General features: G+C 37.3%; 2 protein-coding genes across 3 annotated transcripts; both read left to right on the top strand.

The window, feature by feature from the left end:
- The first annotated feature begins 3,160 nt into the window (after positions 1-3,160).
- Positions 3,161-5,523, top strand: LOC103948482 (putative glutamine amidotransferase GAT1_2.1). Its single transcript, XM_009359515.3, has 4 exons — positions 3,161-3,427; positions 3,668-4,428; positions 4,555-4,767; positions 5,065-5,523. The coding sequence occupies exons 1-4, from the start codon at positions 3,340-3,342 to the stop codon at positions 5,314-5,316; spliced, it is 1,314 nt and encodes a 437-aa protein (XP_009357790.2). The 5' UTR covers positions 3,161-3,339; the 3' UTR covers positions 5,317-5,523.
- A 3,151-nt stretch (positions 5,524-8,674) lies between these two features.
- LOC125468125 (G-type lectin S-receptor-like serine/threonine-protein kinase At1g61500) lies at positions 8,675-24,468 on the top strand. 2 transcript variants are annotated; one of them, XM_048566269.1, is made up of 7 exons: positions 8,675-9,634; positions 13,283-13,564; positions 22,500-22,604; positions 22,732-22,892; positions 22,969-23,179; positions 23,259-23,496; positions 23,730-24,468. In XM_048566269.1, exons 1-7 carry the CDS (start codon positions 8,851-8,853, stop codon positions 24,190-24,192), a joined length of 2,244 nt encoding a protein of 747 aa, XP_048422226.1. In that variant the 5' UTR covers positions 8,675-8,850; the 3' UTR covers positions 24,193-24,468. The 2 variants fall into 2 exon arrangements, with proteins under 2 accessions (XP_048422226.1, XP_048422227.1); XM_048566270.1 differs by lacking the exon at positions 13,283-13,564 and having other exon boundaries at positions 8,678-9,634.
- The last annotated feature ends 3 nt before the right edge of the window (positions 24,469-24,471 follow it).

Raw genomic sequence — 24,471 nt, forward strand, 5'->3', positions numbered from 1 at the left:
CGCCACTTCACACAACAAGGCAGTTGCTACCGCAAGTTAAAGTTATGCCAACATGAAACCCACCATATTTAGACAAGAAACTGTATACAAAATAGTGGATTTGATTATGAGGAAAGAATCAACGCTATTATTTTCTCTCTTTTGCTCTCACATTTCTCTCCAATTTCTCTGTTTTCATATTATAGTTTATTTTTTTTCTTTTAAAATTTATACACACACACACATAATGTGTTGTCTTCGTTCAATATTAATTAAGGATACGCATTTTAATATACACAAAATTCATGATCTCCATATTACCAGAAATAGAATAGTCTAGCAAAGTGGATAAGTTCACCACCAAATAAGTAGATCCCCGGGTGTTACCTCCACATCAGAAATATGAATATGTCTCCATGCATGCTAATCCAGTTGTCGAATTCTCCAATTCCGAAGTAGTAGTTAAAGTATTCCCCAGTCAGCTTCTGATCAGCTTTGACCCGTCTTAGTTGAAAGTTTGAAACCCATCGACTTAACGTCAGTTTATCCATGCAAAACTTGAAAGCCAAATGTCCGTCATTCCCAGCTGCATTAATTCATCAACAGTACCTCTTACTCTTCACACTTCCACGACTTGCATGCATTTCCATGTCTTCAAGTCCCAACCGAATAAAAACCTAAAATTCAACGCATGCAACATATCTCACAATATATATATATATATATATATATATGTATATGTATATGTATTTGTGTGTGTGTGCATCACCATGCATGAATCATAAAGTTAAAGCATGCCTTGCATTCATCCAAACTCCAAAACGAAAACTGTTTTAAATTTGTTGCTCGATTTTCCACTCACTCAACTATACAATGTACGTGTGTAACGGTAATATGGAAGTATTCGAATTGAGTTTGCCTACTTAATTAAATATACTGACGATTAAATTGTACTTCTTATGAAATATCCGTTCATTGCATTCGAATATTTTCTTGGAAACGCTTCAAGTGATGGCAGCCATCAGATATACATGAAAAAGGATAAAATACTTGTAATTAAATTACTAAATTAGTTCTGATTTTATACTTATTATTGAACTTATTGTTAAACTAATTTTCTAATTTATAACATAATGACATTTTACAGTTTTTTGTTATTTAAACAAGGCCGCTTTTCTTTTTTTTTTTTTTTTTTTTGGTTACAAATGTAGGCCTACAACCACAAAACACAAAAACAACTAAACAAATCTGGGTCTATCAACCACCAACACCAGCCTAAAAAATATGACAGCCATACTCTAAAGAAGGACTGCTTCCTGCTAATCTATCCCCAACATAATTTTCTTTTCTCCTTTTCGAATTCGGCCGTCGGAAAGCAGAAATCCTAGTGATGTAATTCCTGGATCTGTGGCTAAGCGTTTTAGGTCAGAGGTTCGATTTGAAGATGATTTTGTAGAGGAAATTCCAAGTTTGAATCTTAACCCTCCTCTGAGTTTCAAGGAGAAATTATTAGGGACTACTACCTTTAAGGAATCAAGCTTTTTAAAGGTATGATTCAGAGAGTGGAGCCAGAAATCTAACTAAGAGAGGGCACCTTAAAAATTTAAGCTCCTTTTTTTTTGTTTTTTTTTTTTTTTACAAAGCAAGCTCATGTTTACAAATTCTGACAATATTTGTTACAAAATATCTAATTTTGTTACTCTATTATTTAGTTTTTCTTTTATTGTTGTATTAACAGTGTCATACTCATTCGTAGTTAACAAAATATATGTTACTCAACAAGATGTAAACATAAGAGTGAGTTACCAACGAAGAAGAAAGGAGGGGCACTCAATTAGAACTAAAGAGAAATTATTCTCTATTTAATATGATTAATACAAAAATTCTACAACCAAAAGCTGAGTGAGAGGGGGGTCGTGGCCCCAAGGCATTACCTCCCTCCTCCCCTCGAGAGAATATGCTAGAGTTTGTGTGGAAATTGATGCCATTCATTGAAATTGAAGGGGGTCATGGTAAAGATAGAATCAATTAAAACATGACACCAGTAAGGTGATAGATTGTATAATTTTCTTTTTTTTGTTGTCGAGAGATGATTTTGTTTTCTAATTTACTACTCAAATATGGTATTTAACTATTTAAAATACACTATTTACAATTGAATGAGTGAATACAATGTTGTTTGGAGGAGAATAGCGTTGGGGAATGATTGACTTATTCCCGGATATGCTTCACATCTTATTTTACATAATCATTCTATATTTAATCAAATTTCGTATAGGCTTCTCTTTTTCTTTAATTTTATTTTTGTCGAATACAAACAAGATTCTACATTAGAGGAAAGTTTGTACGGATAAAGTCTTCAACCACTAGGGCAATCCCTTGCATGAAAATTATTTATTAAGATTATGATAAAAGCACGGTATAATAATTTGATAAGGATCGCTAAAACCATGTTCTCTCCATATAATTATTTGATAAGAATTGCAATATTATACGGGAACTACTATTTGCACTTTAAAAATTTAATTGTGCACTCCTCATAAAGAGTATTTTTTTTCTTTTAAAATATAGAAAGGTTGAAGTACACAATTATTGTCACATCCCGGCTCGGGTGGGACCACTTTCCGGGCCCGCTCCACCATCGTAGCACGATATTGTCCGCTTTAGGCTTACCATTCCCTCACGGTTTTGTTTTTGGGAACTCACACGAGAACTTTCCGATGGGTCACCCATCCTAGGAATGCTCTCGCGCGTTACTCGCTTAGCTTCGGAGTTCCCACGGAACCCGAAGCCAGTGAGCTCTCAAAAGGCCTCGTGCTAGGTAGGGATAAGAATATAGATATAAGGATCACTCTGGATGTCACAATTATATTTTTTTGAGTGCCAATAATAATTATCTATTATATAATAAATTATTTTTGATCTTCTATAATTAATTATGAAATTTAAGGGATAATTTAATTATGTATTTTCCTTTTTTGGGTTTTTATGAAACATGTTTTGGTTATGAATGGTTAATTATGATGATAGGTATATCAAAATACAATTATGTAGTAGGTAAATCGAATGTGTATAAATATTGCAATAAGAAATAATAATTTTTATATAATTGATTAATTTTGTTCAACAAACCGGCGGAACTGGGGAGATGTATGCGGCGCCAAGACTACGCACACCCCTCCTTCCAATCTTCTTTAAATAGCGCTCTTTTCTGGCTTTCTTATCCTATCCTCCCCTAATTTTAGTAAATCAAGCTCTCTACTTCTTTCTACTTATTCGTCCTCTTCTCCTCTAACCCTGAAAATAATTAAATTAATCAAGACACCCAAACAACAATAACTTTGATCGTGCACCACCGCCATGAATTCTGATCTCTCTGTCATCCTCCCTCGCGTCCTCATCGTCTCTCGACGTACCCTTCGCAAGAACAAGTTCGTAGATTTTGTGGGTATGTTCTCAATCCCCATAACAACAACAAATCCTTTTTCTTTTCTTTTTTTTCTTGATAATTTTAACGTTTTTATTACAAACGATATTTCTATTCTAATCTAAATTAGGGAAGCGAAAAGGTTTGAGCTGTTGGATACGAAAACCTATTCACCAGGACAATACACCACTTACTTTAATGTTTTGTTGTAATCGTAATGCATGGTTTACTAATTAATCTTTTGCGCGCATGTGGTTTTAGGTGAATACCATCTTGATCTTATAGTAGGTTATGGAGCAGTACCAGTAATCGTGCCCCGAGTAAATGGGGTGCACATGTTATTGGACAGCTTCGAGCCCATCCATGGAGTTCTCCTCTGCGAAGGAGAAGACATCGACCCGTCTCTCTACGAGACTGAGGTCGCCGTCTCAGGCCTCTCATCTGAAGAGTTGGAGGAAATCAGGAGGCTCCATGCAAGCGACACAGCCATCGACAAAGAAAAAGACTCGATCGAATTGAGGCTGGCGAAGCTCTGCCTGGAACGGAACATACCCTACTTGGGAATATGCAGAGGTTCACAGGTCTTGAATGTCGCATGTGGAGGAACCCTTTACCAAGACATCGAGAGAGAGCTCTCGAAAAAGCACTTGGAATTTGATGATCCAAAAAATGGTGTTTATGTGCAACATATAAATTATGAAGACTATGATGGGCATAGGCATGTGGTGAAGGTGGTGGAGGAGACTCCTTTGCACCATTGGTTTAAGGAGTCCTTGGAATCAGGGGAACAGAAGATGGAGATTAGGGTTAATAGCTATCACCATCAAGGCGTTAAGAAATTAGCACAGAGATTTGTGCCAATGGCATTTGCCCCAGATGGTTTGATTGAAGGGTTTTATGATCCAGATGCATATAATCCTGAGGAAGGTAAATTTATCATGGGATTACAATTTCATCCAGAGAGAATGAGGAGACCAGATTCTGATGAGTTTGATTACCCTGGTTGCCCATCTGCTTATCAGGTCTCTTTGCTACTTCAATTTTTTTTTTTTTTTTTTAATTTGTGTATAGAATATGACATATGAGATATATTGATCATTAATTGTGGGTTAATAGGGAATTAAAGAAATTTTTATGGGATTTTGTAGGAATTTGTGAAGGCAGCAATTGCTTACAAGAACAAGCTCAACAGTTCAGCTTCAGTGCCACAATCTTTGAAGTTGGATGGGGAAATGGAGAAAAGGAGAAAGAAAATTGTTAGAAGTTTCTCAATTGCAAGAAACATATACACAGGAGGCCTAGGAAGTGGTATGCATCAAATCAAAGAATCTGAACTTGAAGCTGGAGCAGAATTCCTTGAGGTATAGATTATCAAGTTTGTGAGTTACATTTTTTTGTCAATTTTTTTTTACCAGTTGCTAAAGGAATACTTTGTTACTTATCCTTGAATTTTTTAAATACCAATGGTGGAGATTAAGTAGATATGCTTTTTAGTGTTTTGATTTCCACTCTTGATGTCAAATTCAAAGGTGGGCAACCACGATTCTTTAATCACTGGGTGATCTAGATCGGACGGACTCGTGTCTGATATTTTCATTTGGGTAACTTTATATTGATGCAAATATGTGTTTTTTTTTTTTTTTTTGTCTCATCTGCAGTCCAACACAGCACTGAGCATACAGCAGGAGAACAGACTGAAGCAAATGGGGGCAACAGTGAGAAATGCAGGCTCCTACAAACAGAGATTGAAGTTGAATGAGGAGAGAGAAAGACTGGCAAGGGATGTGATGGGGAAAATGTCAGTGGAGCAGTTGTCTGATCTGCTGGCCTTCTACCATATGATGGGCAAAATCTGTTCAGAAGTGGTGGAAAGAAAGCTGAATGGGATTGTCAATGATATTGGTTATTAGTTGAATTAATCAAATCATATGTTTTGTTTGTAAAGGACTCACATATCACATCACATGAATCTTTGGGTGATGGGTTCCATGTCTTAGTCTCCTTTTTACTTGTTTCTCTTGTTTTCTGTTGTTTACACATGAAAATATGTCAATATCAACCCTTTGAGAAATGTTTTCTCAATTGAATGTGAAATAAAAATATGTAACTTCTGTGCATACAAGTGCAATTCTGCAAACCCCAGTATATTGAGCACCTCTGTCTAAATTTTGATGTGAAAAAGACTAGTTTGCCCTAACATAAAAAGATTATAATTTTCTAATTTATTTTAAAAACAATGATCTTCAGACATTAGTTATAAGTTATAAGTAACTGTAAGTTGCTTTTAAAAGCTGCTTTTATAATCAATGAAGTTGAGCCTTTAGTGAATATTTTCAATTCATTAGTTTTAAAAAAAAATAGTCGCTACTACCTACCACTAACCTTACACCACTATCATTGCATCATCACTTTTGCCACAATCGTCACCACTGCTTTAGCCATAACTGCAACCATCGCCACAATAACAACAACATCCACCACTGCCATTCCCACCATCATCGTTCCCGCAGCCGCCACCATAAACGCTACAACTGCAACCACAATCTCTATTGTCACCACCCTTACCACCATTGTCACTTCTGCACCCCAACCACCAGACCCCACTATTGATACCCACCGTTGCCACTTTCATAACAACCGCCACCCCCACCGCCACCATCGCGTCCTTCGAGTCTACCACCTACAACTGCAACCACCAACCTTATACCACTAGAAACATCAGCACCACCAACATTGCCACCACCATTGCAAACACCTTTACCACAACCACCACAATCAATCCAACCAATGTCGCCACCATAGTTATTGTTGGCACCACCTCATATCATACCTATTTTTGTTATATCACTTATTTTAAAATTTACCAAATGTTTTTACATTGATTTTATACTCTTTAAAAATATAATTTATCAAAAGCTCAAATGTTTTAACCTTCAATTGATTATTCTTAAATCACAGGAATCCCAAACTGCCCCTTAGTCAAGGGCCTTCTTCATCGCGAGTGAGGTCGCCACTGCTAATTACTCAGTCATGTGTCAACTAAATCTGGAGAATCCGAGCCATTCCAAGCCGCTCCGCTCCATTTTTTAGCCATATTGGAGCCACTCCAAGTTGCTTGTGACTGGAGTTCGGCACCAGTTTGCCGAACTAGTGCTTCTTAGGTATTGGTATTTGGTGATGTGTACTGGAGAAACTCCTTTTTTTTTCTTTTTTTTTTTTTTGAACAAACTATATTATCTACACTAAGGAGTGGGGGTGAGCTTAGCCTGACAATGTGCTAGCAATAATGTGATTCAAACTCGCCTTTGGTGAGAATCAAAACTAAAACCTCTCACTTACAATTGAAGAGGAATACTACTATATCGTAGTATTAAGTAACAACTTCATTTTTTATAAACCTAAAAGTTTGTTGTTTGTTTGCCGAAAGAAGGCCCAAAGGTTTGTCTTCTGTATCAAATGTAGCATCAAAGCCCAAAATTTACACTGACAAAATTCAGAGGAGCGGACCACAATTTTGAAGGAGGTAATGTGAAAACAAAACCCTAGCAACTGAGCAAGAACCACTTCCAAGTGATAAAGATTTGCTCAACACGCGACGAACCCCAAAATGTCACGTTCTCACTTTCCTTTCTATACCATTCATCTTAAAAGATAAGTAGCAATTTTCTTATTTTCTCTTTCAATTGCATCTGCTGTATAGTGTCCAAGCCCGAAACGAGTCTTTGTGAATGCTTTTAATTTCACAAGTTAAGTTGGTTAGAAAATCGTAATACAAAATATTTTAGAATTATGTAGCTAGGGTTTTTACTTTTTAGTTTTCGTTTGATACATGTTTATACTTTTCAGTTAAATATACGTGCTCCTGACAATGGTGGATCTATGTGAATTTGGGTTGTGTTTGCTAGGATTTGTAGATCTGCTCCATATGAGTTATTTTCTTCAAATTTTAGATTTTATTTCACGTTATGCTTAATGATATTTGTGGTGAGTGTGATCAAAAGAAAGTGACGGGAAATAATAATATTTCTACACTTTGGTGTGAGTTAATTTTTACCAATATTTCTAAAATAAAAAATAACAAATAAAAAGAAGGACAACACACCTCTTAAATACCACCTAAATATCTTCTAATTAAGAGCCAACTACCCTTGCAAGGCCGTATGTGATCAGGTTGATGGGAGTTGGATGAACCGACGCGATGTAATTTGTGAGGCCATTAAAATCTGTGTCTTTTTGCTTGATGGGATACGCTTGTACTTAATTATTTTGGCTTAACTTGTAGCAGATAACCCCAAACGATAAAATCACACGCAGAGGTGAAGAATATTTGCCTTGCATCAAATGACACTTTTTTATCAAGTCAACAAAACCACACGAGTCATTCTACACAACGATTCAATAGTTGATTATCTTGGTTTGACTATTCAATACTAAATTATCGTTGTTTCATTTCATTTTACGTGTAAATCAGAAGTATTATGTTGGACTCTCCTAAATGGTGAATACAATACTAACTATAGTTAGCCTGAGGAAAAAGGAATCTAATAGCTATACAATTCCAACCACAAACATCCTTTGAACCAACACACTCGTCACATTTGTCCCGTAAGTGAGAAGCTTATGGGACAAATTACAATACTAAATATAGTCTGATTATGGGACAAATTACGATACTAAATACGAATCGAAGCTTGAGGAAAAAGGAATGCTGATGAGAACAAATAAGGCGAAATGGGATGCGTAAGAAGGCCAGGAATTCATATTTGGGGGAAGAAAGTGTTTGATAGAAATGAAATGAATTGAGTTTGGGAGTTGTGGTTGGAGGTGGGGCGACACTTACAAGGAAGGAACTAGAGATGAGCTAGTGACGTTATGGGAAAAGCTTATTCAAAGATGGGGATTATGGGACAAATTATGAGTACTTCATGAGGTTTTGTTGACTAATTCTTTTTTAAATACTTTATATACAATCGATAGTTCTAGAGTTCGGCTAATTAAGATACACAATAGGCTAGCTATATTTAGTATCGTATTCACCATTCAGGAGAGTCGAACATAATACTTCTAACTTACATGTAGAGTGAAATGAAACAACGATAATTTGGTATTGAATAGTCAAACCAAAATAATCAACTATTGAATCGTTGTGTAGAATGGTTCGTGTCCCATAAGCTTCGATTCGTGAATGGTGAATACCCATAATTAATAACACCCTTTGAACTCTAGAACTCTCGATTGTATATAAAGTATTTAAAAAAGAATAAGTCAACAAAACCTCATGAAGTACTCATAATTTGTCCCATAATCCCCATCTTTGAACAAGCTTTTCCCATAACGTCACTAGCTCATCTCTAGTTCCTTCCTTGTAAGTGTCGCCCCACCTCCAACCACAACTCCCAAACTCTATTCATTTCATTTCTATCAAACACTCTCTTCCCCCAAATATGAGTTCCTGGCCTTCTTACTCATCCCATTTCGCCTTCTTTGTTCTCATCAGCATTCCTTTGTCCTCAAGCTTCGATTCGTACACAACTTGTAGCAATACGTTTAACTGTGGAGGCATCACAAAAGTGGGATTTCCCTTTTGGGGAGATGGAAGGCCGGACAATTGTGGCTATCCGGAACTGAAGCTCGCATGCTCGAATGATGTTACCACCATTGAGATTATGAGGGTCAAATACAGATTGTTGAAGATTAACCAAGATGAGCAGACACTCAAAGTTGTGAGAGATGACTACTATGACAAAATTTGTTCACCGAAGTTTGGGAACACCACACTCGATTCCAATCTTTTCGACTATGTTTCCGGTTCTTCGGACTTCACGTTACTCTATGATTGTGCTTCTAGCTCACTAGCTGAAGGTTTCAAGTGCCCCGACAACGAAACTTACGCGAATGTGGCTGCAGTACCTGCAGCTGTCCCGGGCACTCCGATTTGTGAGTCAAAAGTTGTTCGGATTAGTGATCCTACAGGTTTCGGAATAATCAGTATACTGAACGTGACGGCACTTGAAGCTGCAGTGAGAGAAGGGTATGAGGTGAAGTATAAGGTGAATAGTGGAAAATGTGACGAGTGTGTTGGTTCAAAGGGTGTTTGTGGTTATGATTGGAATTTGAATGAGACTGTTTGTCACTGCCCAAATCAAACTTCCGAGCCCCGGACTTGTTCCGCCGCCAGAACAGCGGCCATAAGCAATCCAGCAGCAGCGCCACTGCCACCTGCTAAAGGTATGAACTAAGAACCCAATAGCTCTGCTTGATTTTGCATTTTAAGCTGAATTTCTTTCTAGTAACTTGAATCCTTAACTCGTCCTACAATTACTTAGAGGGAAAGGAAATATCAGTAGGCTAAACAATTTTGGCAACTGAGTTCCTTACATCAAACTTTTTTAGGTATAGTGATCATCGACTGGATTTCGGACTTTCAATACTTGCATAGATCGTAGTCACTGGAATTATTACGAATCATGACTTCCACATACGTACAGAATACGTGTAGTGATCTCCACATTACAGTCCGTATTTCAATATCTAAAGAAAATCAAGAATTAGATTGATTAGAATAAGGTAGTGGATCCTATTCAATTCCCGACTTCTTCTATTCGAAGTAGGTAAACATTCATCAGTACCATACAACTATGTGTGCCAAACCGGCTACACTACTTTGTTTTGTCCCATGGAATTATGTGACTCCATTGGATCCATGCCAAATTGAGGGGATGGGAGAGCATATATGGTTAGAAATTGCTTGAACAAAGTAACCGATGTTGGAGAATTAGAGTGGCCAGGAAGAGTGTTGAAAGTACTAATTATACCAAGCGGGGACTGTATAAATTGTTTACAATATTTCAGTCACTGTCAATTTTAAGAATATTTTAGCCACTTTTTGGACTCCATACTTATGTAGACAAAATTACTTAAATCAGGGAGAGTGATTAGCAATGTGATCGTGGTAATAAAATGTTTGGAAACAAATGAAATTGTTGTCAACTGTCCAAATTTAGCATATTAAACCATCTAAAGAAATAATAATAAATAAATAAAATCAAAATTATGTAAGGCTCTTTTCACAACCAGTTTATCAAGGGAAAAAAAAAAAATATACTCGTAAGTGATTTTTATGCAACACCTTTTTTTTAACCATAATTACAATTTATGCAGGTATTACTTAAGTATTGATTAACTTAATTATTTTTTGTTGATGACACATCACATAATTTACGGGTAATACTAGAAAGACCAAACTTTTAAATCAAATTGTGTAAACCAAATGATGTGGTTGTTACTTGTTGATGATTGAATTATTAATTATGTGTCGATTAACGTGCTTATTTTTTATTGGTGACACATCATTTCGTTTACAAATTTGATTTAAAATTTGATCTCCCTAACACTATCACACAATTTACAAATGTGGTTTAAATTGATAGTCTACTTTAGCTATGCAGATAATTAATATTAACCTTCCATCACAATTAGGGGTCATGTAGTTTAGTGGTCAAATTAGTGCTGATATTTGTCAAAGTTTGAGGGCTTGTCCCTTTCAAAGTATAATGAAGTTGTTTGCAGTTGGAAAGATGAACCGGCTGTGTCTTAATCCTTACTTAATTGGTTTGTCAATAGATTATTATAGCAACAAGATAGGGATTGGGACATTTTTAAGAGTTTTAGAGTCTGATCGATAACCACTTATTTTTTGGTTTTTAGTTTTTTATTTTTTTGTACTCAAGGTGCGTGAGGACAGCGTCTGAGGTCCATCTCTCCCTGTTTGAAATTGATATACATTTTTGGACAATCTCTTTAGGAAAAACTCAAAATTAGTGAAACTTAAATTCATTCGTACTGGTTCGATTATCGCCAAAGACGAATTTAAACCATATTATTATAGCTAGTTGAGTGTGAGGCTTAGCCTACTTTCCTGTCCCTTTAGTGTATATAATATTGTTTAATTAAAAAAAAAACCACTTTTTTCATCATCAATTGCTTAGTTTAATAGTTTATGTGAATTTTCTGTATGATGTATTCTTCTCCATAAAAAAATTATAAATAGGATTTCAACTGTGTGTACTACAAGAAAGGTAATCAAACCCAATTACACATAGCCAAATATACAAATCAAGATTTCAAAATCCCCTCCTGCAAAAACTGACCCAAGCCTACAGAAACAAAGCGCGTAACTTCGCACGTACAAAGCTTTCCAAACGAATCTCTAATATGCTATTTTCCACTCATTATATAGTATTCCTGAAAAAATGAAATTTTATTTCCCTAACAACGAAGTCTTCTTCGACGATAGTCTACTAGTAAATTAATGGCCCTCCAAATGCTCTAGTAACTAGCTACCATCAATATCCAACCATCATCAATTGCTAGCTTCTTACCCTTTAATTGGCAAGAGCGTCCACACTTTTTCGTTCTAGAATTCTACACAGCAAATCAATGACCCTCCAAATGCTTCACAGTTATGTGATTATGCAATCAAACATAAATACTCAATCATCATCAATTATAGCTTCTTACCATTTGATTGAAAAGGGTATCGATCCACACTTTTTCGTTTCAAAATTCCTTTCGTCTTCATCCTTTGTAAGTCTTTTTTTGTTAATTCGGCGCACTTATTGTCCATTCCTTTTACAACTCCATGTAAATCTAAGGCTCTTGTTACCTTTTTGTGCCCAAACTTTTATCGTTATATATATTTCAAGATCCTTTTCGGTAACTATGCAAACGAACAATTATAATTAAACTTTTGATTAAAAGTAAATTGAGAAATAAGACAGTGGATTGGAAATAACACTTGTTTAATTTTTTTTGAACATTTTATTCCTGTCGTATTATTTATGGGGTTCTCCCTCTCACACAGAACAACTTGTGGAATCCTTTCTTGTTTATTGTTTTCATCTTGGCATTTTCTTGACATTTGTAATATAGTAATTAAAAAAAAAGGTGAAAAATAATTTTCTCCTTTTTATTATAACTACCCTTCTAGTTGCGACGGCTTTCAATGACTCCATCACCCCTTGACTTTGCCTGTAGCTTCTGGAAGACTGGAACGACATACTTTTCATACCTCAATATAAAAATACCTCTAATTAGATCATTCCGGGTGGGCTAGGAAACTGGCTACAAATATTATTAAACTAGTACGTGGCGTCTTCGGATTCGCCGGTGTGCAAGATATTCAGATATGAACGTTGAAAAAAAAAATGAGAAGAAAACTCATAGAAACAAGAGAGGCTACTGTTTCATTGAATATTTCAAAGGCTTACATTTCATGACTTTGAAGTTTGAACAACTTATATATATTATTCCTTGTACTAATTCCCCATTCCATCTGATGCTCCAATCTGTTTGCTGAGATTTTTCCTCCAACATCCATCATGCATTTCTTTCTGCTCCAATTCTTGTTTCCATTTCTTTTGATCGCTTCCTTTCTTTCGATCAACGTCGAGTTAAGTTTATGCCAGAATGATCAACAATTCACAAACTGCAGCAGCAAACTCAATTGTGGTAGCGTTGGAGGCATATCCTATCCCTTTTGGGGGGTAAACCGAGCTAGTTACTGTGGTCAACCCGGATATGAGGTCCAATGCCCAGACAGCGTCCCTGTGTTCAGCATGAAGGGTGTGAGCTATAGAATTCTGCAAATGAACACTACAACAAATTCTTGGACCGTTAAGGTTGCTAGGCAGGATTACTGGGGAAGTATCTGTAATCCAACTTTCGTCAACACCACCCTCAACTTCTCTCTGTTTGATTATGTTTCTACTTATACAAACATGACGTTTTACTACCAATGCCCTACCTCCTTTACGCTTCCTAATTCTCAGTCCTGCAACGCAAGCTCTGTTTTCTATTTGACACGTCTGGTGACAGTTGGTCAGCCATCTCCTGTGAGCTGTACATATGAGGTTATTGTTCCCGTTTATACAACAGCAGCTCTTGCTATAGAGGCCGGTCAAACAACGATCACCGATGCGGTAGACGGGGGTTTCTCACTGCAATTGCAGATTGAAAACGATCAATGCAACAAATGTTTGGCATCAGGAGGACAGTGTGGGCTTAACACTACTACGAATTCTGGATTCAGTTGCTTTTGCGCAGATCGAGCCTATCCATCCACATGTAATGGAACTAGTAATTCAAGTCAAAACGGAGGTAACTCTGTCCCTTGTCATTCTCATGTAAATTACACATTTGGAACTCCTAGCTTGCTTTTTGTTTTAGATGATTAGTCGAAAAATGTGAGCTATCTGGTCCCATGCTAAAATTAGGAAGCAGAGGGAAGGAATCTAAACCGAGATCCCCTCTCGCAACTCTGCCCCTGCTTCTTCCCTCTCATCTACCATTTACAAACCTAAATCCCGCAAAAATCGAAACAAAAAAGGCAAAAAAATATTCAGTATTTCCATTTTCATAACCAGATCCAAACCCAAAATTCGAAACAAAAAAAAGCAAAAAGAAAATTACAAAATCGCTGTGCGTTTCATTACGCACAGCAGTTGTCCAATCACACATGCACAACGATCGTTCTAATCACACATGCGCAACAATCATTCTAATCACACATGCAATCCAGACTCCCTGATCGCAGACCTTCGCCGTTGATGCCGGAGAAGCAGGCCGATGAATAACCAGATGACGGGGACTCTGATCTGGGTTTTGATTTGCCAATTGGGTCCTAGAAAAATTAGGAAAAAAAAGGGAGATGAACGGAGAAAAATAGGAAGAAAATGATGGAGATGAAGAGGGAGAGGGACGAAGAAAAAAAGGGATTAAGACGGAGAAAAATTAGGAAGAAACAGAGGGAGAGGAGAGAAAAAGAGGGTAAGGAAAGAGCAAAATTATTAAGGATGAGGGAAATGAACGGAAAAGAAGTAGGAAGGGTCCGAAGGGACTAGGGAGGTTTCTAGAACGGAAAAAAATGGATAAAAGTATGAATTAAATAATAATAAAGATGAATTAAATTATATTAAATATTTATTATTATTGATTAAATAATATAATATTAGATTTTGTTATGATTATGTTCTTTAATTTGATATTACAGTAAACATTTTACTAAGTCAGTCAAGTTTAGTTTAGTCTAACTTATAAGGGTGTATTCAATTAAGATTTTAAGTAATTCTCTGAAATTCAAGGTTGATTTTAAAGAATTTGATAAAGTTGGGGAATTAGAGAGAATTAGAGAGATTTCGTAGTGTATTTTAAACATAAAAAAATCTCACATCTTCCCATGAGATTTCGAGGGAATTGAATCAAAATTTTATATGAAATCTCTACAAATCAATTAAACTCCATAAAAATTCATAAATTTATAAATCCATTAAAGTATATCAAATTCTCAATTGAATACACCCCCTTTAGTCTTTGAAGCTAGTTTAGTCCGAGATAATCTGGTGCAACAAACGCACCCTTCAAGATTTTTCATGTTTTGTTCAGTTTGTGTTGATGTACAACTGCTCTCTCCCATCATGTAGCAACGGTAATATTCCCTCACATTTTTGTGTGAGCTGATGAATGAATCACCATCGCGTGTGCTTCTCTGATTGTCTCTGCAATTCTTTTTCCATTCCTAGAATTCCAAAACATAAACTCTTAACAGTTTGAGCCTTTGTTGGTGCCTTTCTACTCAACCCTTTTTGTTCCTCTTCTCACATTGCAAAACTTTTCTTTAAATTCCAGTTTTACATATTACAAGTAGTGAAATAAAGGTTCATGCATACTTGTTGACACACCTCGACCCCAAGGTCCTGGGGACATCGAGATGGTCACGTGCTGGCCGACACCTGAAGGGTGACGAAAGCCATTTAATTTAAACAAAAGCTGAGAAATAAGCTAAAACATGCAATAGGGGCTAATTACACAAAATAAAAGTTCAACTTCTAAGTATTGAAATTAGGAAAGATACATAACACGTCCAGAGCATAAGTTTATCACAGAGTACAAGCATAACTAAGATAGAGAAGTGCTATTACAATAGATGTCGAAGCAGAGAGAATATAGCATAATATCACCGGTAGGGGAATGCCTAGTAGCTCAGATCGTATTCCTCGTTCATAGGTCCTGAAGGGGGCGCAAAACAAACATGAGTGGACCAAGTTGATATATAAATATAGTAAAACAGTTATCAACGTACTAACCCCCAGGTTTTATGAAAACACAAATATTATGATAAACATAGGTTTTCCGAAATTTAGCATGTCATGTAATGTCTCAAATCGTAATTTGTATAAATAATAATCACTAGTGAATGTCCAATAACTCTTCAGGCCCCATGCCAGCTCCCCATCTCTGAGCAGACAGTCAGAGGAAAACACACTACAGGCCCCACACCGGCTCCCCGTCCCTGTGCTAAATAGCCAGAGGAAACACACTTCAGGCCCTATGCCAACACCAAACCGTCCCCCGGGATGGACCGGATCTATCCCTACGTCCCGTAGTGAAGAGGACCACTAGGTAAGTACAAAACCAGTGAACATACATACATTGAAAAACAACTTCATAGTATAAAGTCATCCATCATCTATGCTATAAAGAAATGTTCTAAACATGTTCTAAATATCATATCGTTATCCATCGGATATTCTATAAGAACATGGGTTATATGAAAAATAGTAACAATTCGAAATAGCCTCAATAAGCATGTTATCTCAAAGCGTTTCATAAAACATAATTGTGAAATCATGCTTTTCCCTGTATGCATCTCTACCATTAAAACATGCATTTTTAGAAGGGGTCCACTCACCATACACCGTTGGTGCAAGCCGTACCAAACAGGAATAACGGAATCACTGCTATGAATCGCACCTATTCACACAAATGGTACATTCAGTCAAACTCTACTCAAACGATTGAATTTGGGAAAACGGACATTGGAAACGGGTTCAGAACGTAGTAATTAGCCTAGGAGGGGTCTCGCACGAAAACCCAAAAAGTCAACCCTGAGGTCAAAGTCAATAGTCAAAGTCAACGTTGACAGTCAACGGTCAGCGGGTCATGGGTCAACCCATCAGAGTCATCCCGGGTCAACACGGTTTAGGGTTTGGGTATTGGATTCGGGTTTGGGCCTTAGGGTTTAGGTTAGGAAAATGGGTTTAGATTTTTAGGTGGGCTGGTTTAAGGCTTAAACCACACGGGCCCAAGGCCCAAATAAAAAGGGTTTTGGGTTTGCTAACACGGCCCTAAGGCCTTTGGGTCTTAAAGAAATTAAATAAAAATAAAAAGGAAAAGGGTTAAGGTTTTGGGCTGAAGCCAACACAGGCCTAAGGCCTGTGGGTGGAGAAACGGCCTGAAGGGCTTGGTGCGAACCGGAGGAGAACGTCGGAGCTTTTACAGCTCCGGCCAACTGTAAACGTGCACTCTAGACCCCGATCTAGGTCTCAAAATGAAGCACTAGACAAGAGGAGTATTTTTATACCTTTGGTTCGCCGTAAAACGGCCTGTGGTGGTCGGAAAACTCCTCGACAACCACGAAACTCGCCGGAGATAGGTGTGCCTTCACCTGTGCCGATCTCACTCTAAAACCTTGGAAATAACGAGCTCAAACTCAGTAAAACACATCCAGGCAACAACTAACATGGATAGAGGGAAAAATCAAAACTTACCAAACCGGAAAAACAAAGGAAACTAGCCGGAGAGTTCTCGGTTCTTACGTCCTCACGGCGACGAGAGCAAGGGAGAGAAAGATGAGGTTTGATGGCGATGATGATGATGATCTCCCCGAGCAGGTGCAGCTATGGGTGCGAGTGCATGGTCACAATGTAGGAAAGGGAGAGAGATGAGAAAGTTTCGAGAGAGGGAAGAAAGAGTGTGCAGAAAAAGAGAGAAGAAAGAAAAAGAGAAAGAGAAAGAAAGAGAAGGGGTCACGGTGGGTAGGGGACAGAAAGGGAAAGGAGAGGTGTGTTGGGGTACTGCCACGTGGTAGCTTAGGGATAGGAACAAATCTCTTTTCCAGATCCTGATTGGGTGAAAAATTAAGGATTAAAGTGATAATTCTATAAATTTTTAGGGAGAAATACAGAATTACATTTATAAGTAGAGACAGGTGTAACACTTGTCAAACAGTGTATTGCTGTCGAAATATACACATAACCTACCATGCAACTATACCCACCTACCATACAACTATACCCATTCCACCGACAACGTGTCTGCCTTTGTTGACTTTGATGCTTGTAATCTAAGTGCAGAGCAATTTAGGTATACAAATCCAAGATTAAGCCAACTTTTCTTTTAAGGTGGCTGATGTGTTAGCTATATGCAAAGTTGACCATAAAAATCGTTACGAACTTAGGCATAAAAAATTTCCATTGACTACTAGTAATTAAATTAACGTTCCAAATGAAACTATCATCTTCTCTTTTTTCTTCGACTTTGAATAGTACTCTCTCTCTCTCTCTCTCTCGCCATGGAAATACATCACTATCCCTTCCAAAACATCTCTTGGCTCCTTGTGATCTCAACTACCATATGCCTTTTTCATGGCTGAAAATCTTCAGCTGTGGATGACAATCGATACTTCAACTGCAGCGCATCGTTTCAATGAGCACATGATTCGATTGCTAGCTTAACAAAAATTTAGCACATGAGTGCACATTATGTGCGTCACATACTTTTAAGAGTTCGTCTCTTTTCTCTCCATCCAATCAATTCCATATAGGTTACTTCCACATTCCACACTCATTCCTCCACCCACTACACTTTTTTTCTTCCTTCTGTGCTATGCTAAATATTCTCCTATTTTCTTTTCTTAAACTACTAATCTAACCATGGGCACTTTTAAATTTTATCTTATTTTCTAGAAAGTAAGAAATTTCTGCACACCATTTTTTCCAAGTGCGTTATTTATTTCCGCACACCATTTTCTACAAGTGCGTTCTTGTCACGCCCCGATCCCGACATACGTCCAGGATCAACATGTGACGTCACTCAAATACTCGTAATCTCACATACCTCGTCTCATAAATATAACAAATCACAATTCGAGAATCAAATCTCAAGGAAATTTTCGTTTACCTTATGGCTGCATCTAACCTCCTCGTTAGACTGCCTACGTACCCTCAAATAGGGATCAAGCCATTCGTAGTTCATAACACAAAATCAGACGTTTATCCCACTAAGTTCAGAAAGAAAACAAAGCATTCCTCAAACATTTATTATAACCTGATAACATGTAGTTCCTGGACTTAGGCTACATAAGCAACCCCCATGAAAACATGATTTCTCACTCATCCAACATATAAATCATTATGTATCATCATGATATCACAATTCACAACATACATCATATTTAAGAACCGACGACACACAAAACCATTCTCTAGCCGCACTAATTAATTAAATTGATCAAAGTAATAACAATCATTCCCATATCTTTTAAATTCATACCTTATGAAATCATAATCGAATCATGAAAACTCCCGAAGGAGTCACCCGGACGTCCAACATATTTTCTAACTCAATTCATAAGACTCGGAACCATTGACACAAATATATATAAAAACTAAGGCTAGAGTGACTTAGTTAGGCCAAGCCTACTTCTCTAAATAATGGGATTTTAGGCCACTCCACGAAAAACAATAACTCGGGTTCCGGACCATCACTCAACGGAACTAAACCAAATATGATCACCTACAAAATGTACCAAGTACAATCAATCATCATCACCTCTAGAATGCGTATGGTCCCCCATCGTGGTTATACCAAGCAGGACCATCCATGTACCACCTCCACGTGGTGCAATCTCATCATAACACATTGAACACAATGTTACGCAAACATGCTATCGATTCCACATATCAACCAGCATCTAGTCAGATGGCGCACAACACAAGGAATTCCCTCAATTACTATTTCCACTAAAAATCTAATAAAATACCTAACTCATCTTCTGACTTCCATCCCCATCTCATGCTAGGTAATAGTGCCAAGTTCAAATAGGTATTCAGTTGGCAAGCATATCCAAATAATTATCAAACAATATTTAATTCCCATAATTGCCATAACGTTCATCATAATTATCAATCACATTATTAAAAAGATAATTAAACACATATATCACAAACATCATCAGTACACAAGCCAAATCCTATTTAATAAGCATAGGTTATAAGTATGTAACATTCACATTTCAATAGAAATCACATTATAAAACCAACTCACATTTTCATACTAGTAAACATGCATAATATTTCTCAACTATGCAATCAACATTGTAAGGTTCAATGCCTATGTTTCGTAACCTTCTTTCTTTATCGTTTAATAACCAACCTAAAGTTAATGGTTTTTCAAAACACTACCTCATCACTTTTGCCACTACCCCTTTTCGACAAGTATAAGCCGCAATTATATACATATATACAGACACACGTATATACATATATAAGAGAAGTTGGTTCGTTTACCATTGATTTGAATATAAATACTCATAAACAAACTAAACTCTTAAACCCCAACCAAACACACTGAAATAAGCACAAAATTAACAAGGATGTTATTTCAACTAGAATTCCCTTCTAGGTCTAGATGCTTGGTAACAAAAGAAGCATTTCATAAATCAAATGTTACATATCAGAAAATTCGATTTTTTTCCCAAAAATTCCCAAATTTCACAAGAATGAAGATCTCAACAAGTAGAGTAAACTTTATACCTGCGGCCAAGGCCAATTTGGCCGGAAAACACCCCAAACTGGCCACGAACCGCCGGAACCCAAAGATGGGTGCTCTTCAATTCGACTTCCTCGGTATCCCAATGCTCCTACAACCTATTGGGTCTTGATCCTGGGTCCAAGGGGAGTTGACTAAGGGTGGTGATGGGTGGTGAAACTCACCGGAAAGGCGGAATCGCCGTCAAAACTCCATGGGTCACCCACATGATTTTTACATGGTTTTGGACCCAAAACCTTTCAATCTTAGGCGAGAAAGGTAGAAGGGAGGTAGTGGAAGAGATTGCAGGTAGTTAATGGTGGTGATTCAACGGAAAAGATGGCGAAAATCGCCAAAATTTGCTTTGGGTGGGGCGCGGGTGTACGGACGGGAAAGGGAGATCTCTCCCTTCCTTTCTTCTCCCCCCCCCTCCTCTTAAAATGCCGGTCTCCCCCCCATCCCAAAAAGGGTTTTTTGGCCACTTATACTCCTAAATGGAAATTATAATAATTTCCACAATCTATAGTTTCACAACTTCAAACGTCCGTAACTATACTGTTATAATTCGGACTCGCAAACGGCTTTCTCCTATGCGCTCGTGGCTTCGAGACCTATTCGAAAACGTTACTTGTGACCTCAAAAGGTCAACAAGTAAATAATTATTTTCCAAATTTCACCCTTCATACCTAGTTTAATGGAAATCTAATTTCAAATAAATTAATATAATTTCTCAAAAATAATATAAAATCTCGATAATACAAATACGTTGATTATAACAGTGAAATCCGGGAACGGGATTTCACAGTTCTTCTAAGTTTGCTCCTCTTCTTTGTTTTCTTAAACTAGTGCCATAACCATGCTTACTACCAAATAACTTTCTTAAACTAGTGCTATAACCATTGTCGAGATTCCTCTTGCACACATTGAGCAATTAACTTATGAACAATCCATGTCTTGTCTTGAGTATTATAGGACACCGTCAATTGATTGTATTTTGCTGGTAGTGCTTGTAGAATCATGATGAACACTTCTCCTTCTAAAATAGGAAAAAGTTAAGAAGAGCGCATAGTTAGATTGGTAGTGTAACAAAAATTTAGCACAGGAGAGCACATTATGTGTGTCACATACTCTTAGAGTTTGTCTCTTTTCTCTCCATCCAATCAATTCCAAGAGATTACTTCCAAATTCTACCTTCATTCGTCCACCCACTACACTTTTGTTCTCCTTCTGTGCTATGCTAAATATTCTCCTATTTTCTATTCTTAAACTACTAATCTAACTATGGGCCCTTTTAAATTTTATCTTATTTTCTAGTAAGTAAGAAATTTCTGCACACCATTTTTTCCAAGTGCGTTATTTATTTCCACACACCATTTTCTACAAGTGCGTTCTTCTAAGTTTGCTCCTCTTCTTTGTTTTCTTAAACTAGTGCTATAACCATGCTCACTACCAAATAACTTTCTCACTCTTATTGTGGGCTCTCACAATTCCATCCAATTTCTTTCATATTACCATGACAAAACCCATGTGGCTTTCCATGGGAAACGAAACTTCAAAGTGGGTGCCCTCTTTTTTCTGATTTCTTAGTATCATCTCCAAGTTCTTTTCGACTTGGTAACCAATTATTTCTTCATAATATTCAAAGCTGGGGGCAAATGAAAGATGAGTTCTGTTTTTATTCTAAAAAACAAATAAAGCTTCAGAAGAGGTAGACCCAAAAGCGACGCTGCTGTACAGGGACAACGGACAATGGAAACTTTGTTGTCAAAGATGATATAAGAGCTGATCAATTGTTATAGCAGAGCTTTGATCACCCTTGTGATACCCTTCTACGAAGCCAGCTCCTGGGATACGGTATTAATTCTGGAACGAGGACTGCCATGACTTCCTGGAAAAGTGAAAGCGATCCGTCAACTGAGATATTCTTGCTTGTAATTTCCCAAGAGACGCCGTCACAAATATTCACCGATCTGCAAGTGCTTGAAAGGGTTCGTACCAAAGTCAGAAGGGAAATGGAGCAGTGGAAACTGGATGGGAGGGTGTGTGAGGAAAACCAAATTGTTTTGTGAGAGATACACAAATAATTCATTCACATTGAGAGGAAAAGAAGATGATGATGGGTTTCTGAAGCTGGTAGGGTTCAAAGTACCAGATTCTCATGAGTTTGTGTCTTTAGATTCTGAGAGCACATCCGCCGACTGCAAGACAGTGCGCCTAAATAATTGTTCTTACAAAGCGTATGCACTTGTTTTTAAAATATGGTGTTTGGTCTGGTCCAAACACCTCATTCCCCCTAACGGCGCAGATGTTTATGTTCACCTAGCACGCGCAGAACTAGCAGATGAATTAATGATACTAGTGCTTCAAGCCTTGAACAATTCTAATTATCCATTAATAACTTTTCTTTTTCCATCTCAGGCTTGTTTTTGTTTTGTAAACTTTTCAGATAAAGGAAAGGCAATAATATTAGTTGCGATCCTTCCAGTTTGTTTTATCGGTGTATTGGGTGCCATAGTGTTCGGTTGGTGCCAGATGAAAGCTAAGCAAAAAGGTAATTAAGTGAATGAGATTGAGGTATTAGATTAATATAATGCATTAGCAGATTATCTCTCAAAACTTAATTTGAAAGTTGTTTCGCTTGGATTTTCAGTGTTTGATGTTTATATTTGCAAAATCAGGACACAGCAAATTAACAAGGGACACCCTTCAAGAATATATAGGAGGAAAACATGACCTATCTGGGTTACAGATCTATGATTTTGATAGCATATTAGTTGCTACGGACAATTTCAGCATAGCAAACAAACTCGGGCAAGGAGGCTTTGGTCCAGTTTATAGGGTAATTATTATTATTTTTATGATAGGTACAGAGAGACAGACATGAATGCAATGATTTATTTGTCAACTTTGTGTAGGGTAAGCTAGCAGAAGGGAAGGAAATAGCGGTAAAAAGACTCTCCAGTAACTCAGGGCAAGGTGTAGTAGAGTTCAGGAATGAAATGTTATTGATCTCCAATCTCCAACACAAAAATCTGGTCAGAATCATGGGTTGCTGTGTTAAAGAGGATGAGAAGTTACTGATTTATGAGTTCATGCCAAACAAAAGCTTGGATACTTTTCTTTTCGGTTAGTTTCAATTGCACTTTACTGCAATTTCTTATCTTTAGATTCTAATCGGTGTATTGATCGATTATTTGATGATCAGATTTGACGAGAAGAGCAGTGCTTGATTGGGGTACACGTTTTAATATTATTCAAGGTGTTGCCAATGGGCTTGTTTATCTCCATCATGATTCGTATTTGAAGGTAATACATAGAGATCTAAAAGTGAGCAACATTCTCTTGGATGAGAAAATGAACCCAAAAATTTCAGATTTTGGATTGGCACGTTCAGTTGAAGGGACACAGAATTTAGAAAATACTCAGAGAGTTGCGGGAACGCGGTAAGATTCATGCCTTTCTATATATTGTTAAACATGTCATTCGCAACCAAAAGTTCTAATGGTTAGCATTGCATCATGAAATCTTAACCGACTCCTCCTGTTTGGATAAAAACTGCTAATTAGTTGCATCGATCACATTACATACGTATTTTTTGGTAACATTGTTCTTAAAAGGAAGAAACGAAACACTTATGTTAGCTACATATATACTAATGAGTTTCATGTTCGCGCAGTGGATATATGTCTCCGGAGTATGCCATGGGTGGAATATTTTCTCAAAAATCTGATGTCTACAGCTTTGGGGTCTTGGTATTGGAGATTATTAGCAGCAAGAAGAATACCGCCTTCTATATCTATGATCGACAGCTAGGCTTACTAGCGTATGCATGGCAGTTATGGAAGGAAGGCAGGGAATTGGAGTTGGTGGATGAAATGCTGACGGCTGATTCATATTCGGCTTCAGAAGTAATGAAATGTGTGCATATTGGGCTGCTTTGTGTACAGGACAATGCGATGGATAGGCCGAGCGTGCCGGATGTAGTTTTTATGCTAAATGGTTCCACAACTATAATTGGTGGTGCACAACCTAAGCAGCCTCTATTCACTATCCAAAACACAGTCTCTCATCCTCAACCACAGCCTTCGAATACTTTCCTCACAAATGAAGCTACAATGACACTGATTGAAGGACGCTAAATGTATGCTCCTGACAGTGGTGGAGGTTGGCCAATCCTGCTTGCTTATGCGTCATATCTGTAATGCCCTTTATGTTTTTGAGGCACCCTTCTGGACCTATATATATTTCCATTGTGCATGGATTTTTTGAATGCAATTTCTACTCAGATAATAAAAAAAAATGAAACTATAGTTATACTTTTTGTTTTGGAAGGAATAAGAGAGGATTAGCTATGAAGGAAAATCATCCCTTGTAATCCTACATTATAGAGAAATTGAGACTCATAGTTTTCTTTATGA

The sequence above is a fragment of a genome, unplaced genomic scaffold, assembly GCF_019419815.1.
Source record: "Pyrus x bretschneideri cultivar Hongxiangsu unplaced genomic scaffold, Pyrus_bretschneideri_v1 Contig41, whole genome shotgun sequence".
Classification (NCBI taxonomy): Eukaryota; Viridiplantae; Streptophyta; class Magnoliopsida; order Rosales; family Rosaceae; genus Pyrus; species Pyrus x bretschneideri.

Excerpts from the sequence above, each read along its gene's own strand:
- LOC103948482 (XM_009359515.3), top strand. The coding sequence starts at position 3,340 with ATGAATTCTGATCTCTCTGTCATCCTCCCTCGCGTCCTCATCGTCTCT. Across the intron at positions 3,428-3,667 it reads CAAGTTCGTAGATTTTGTGG|GTGAATACCATCTTGATCTT; the intron begins GTATGTTCTCAA and ends ATGTGGTTTTAG. Across the intron at positions 4,429-4,554 it reads GTTGCCCATCTGCTTATCAG|GAATTTGTGAAGGCAGCAAT; the intron begins GTCTCTTTGCTA and ends GGGATTTTGTAG.
- LOC125468125 (XM_048566269.1), top strand. The coding sequence starts at position 8,851 with ATGAGTTCCTGGCCTTCTTACTCATCCCATTTCGCCTTCTTTGTTCTC. Across the intron at positions 13,565-22,499 it reads TAATTCAAGTCAAAACGGAG|ATAAAGGAAAGGCAATAATA; the intron begins GTAACTCTGTCC and ends TAAACTTTTCAG. Across the intron at positions 23,180-23,258 it reads CTTGGATACTTTTCTTTTCG|ATTTGACGAGAAGAGCAGTG; the intron begins GTTAGTTTCAAT and ends TTTGATGATCAG.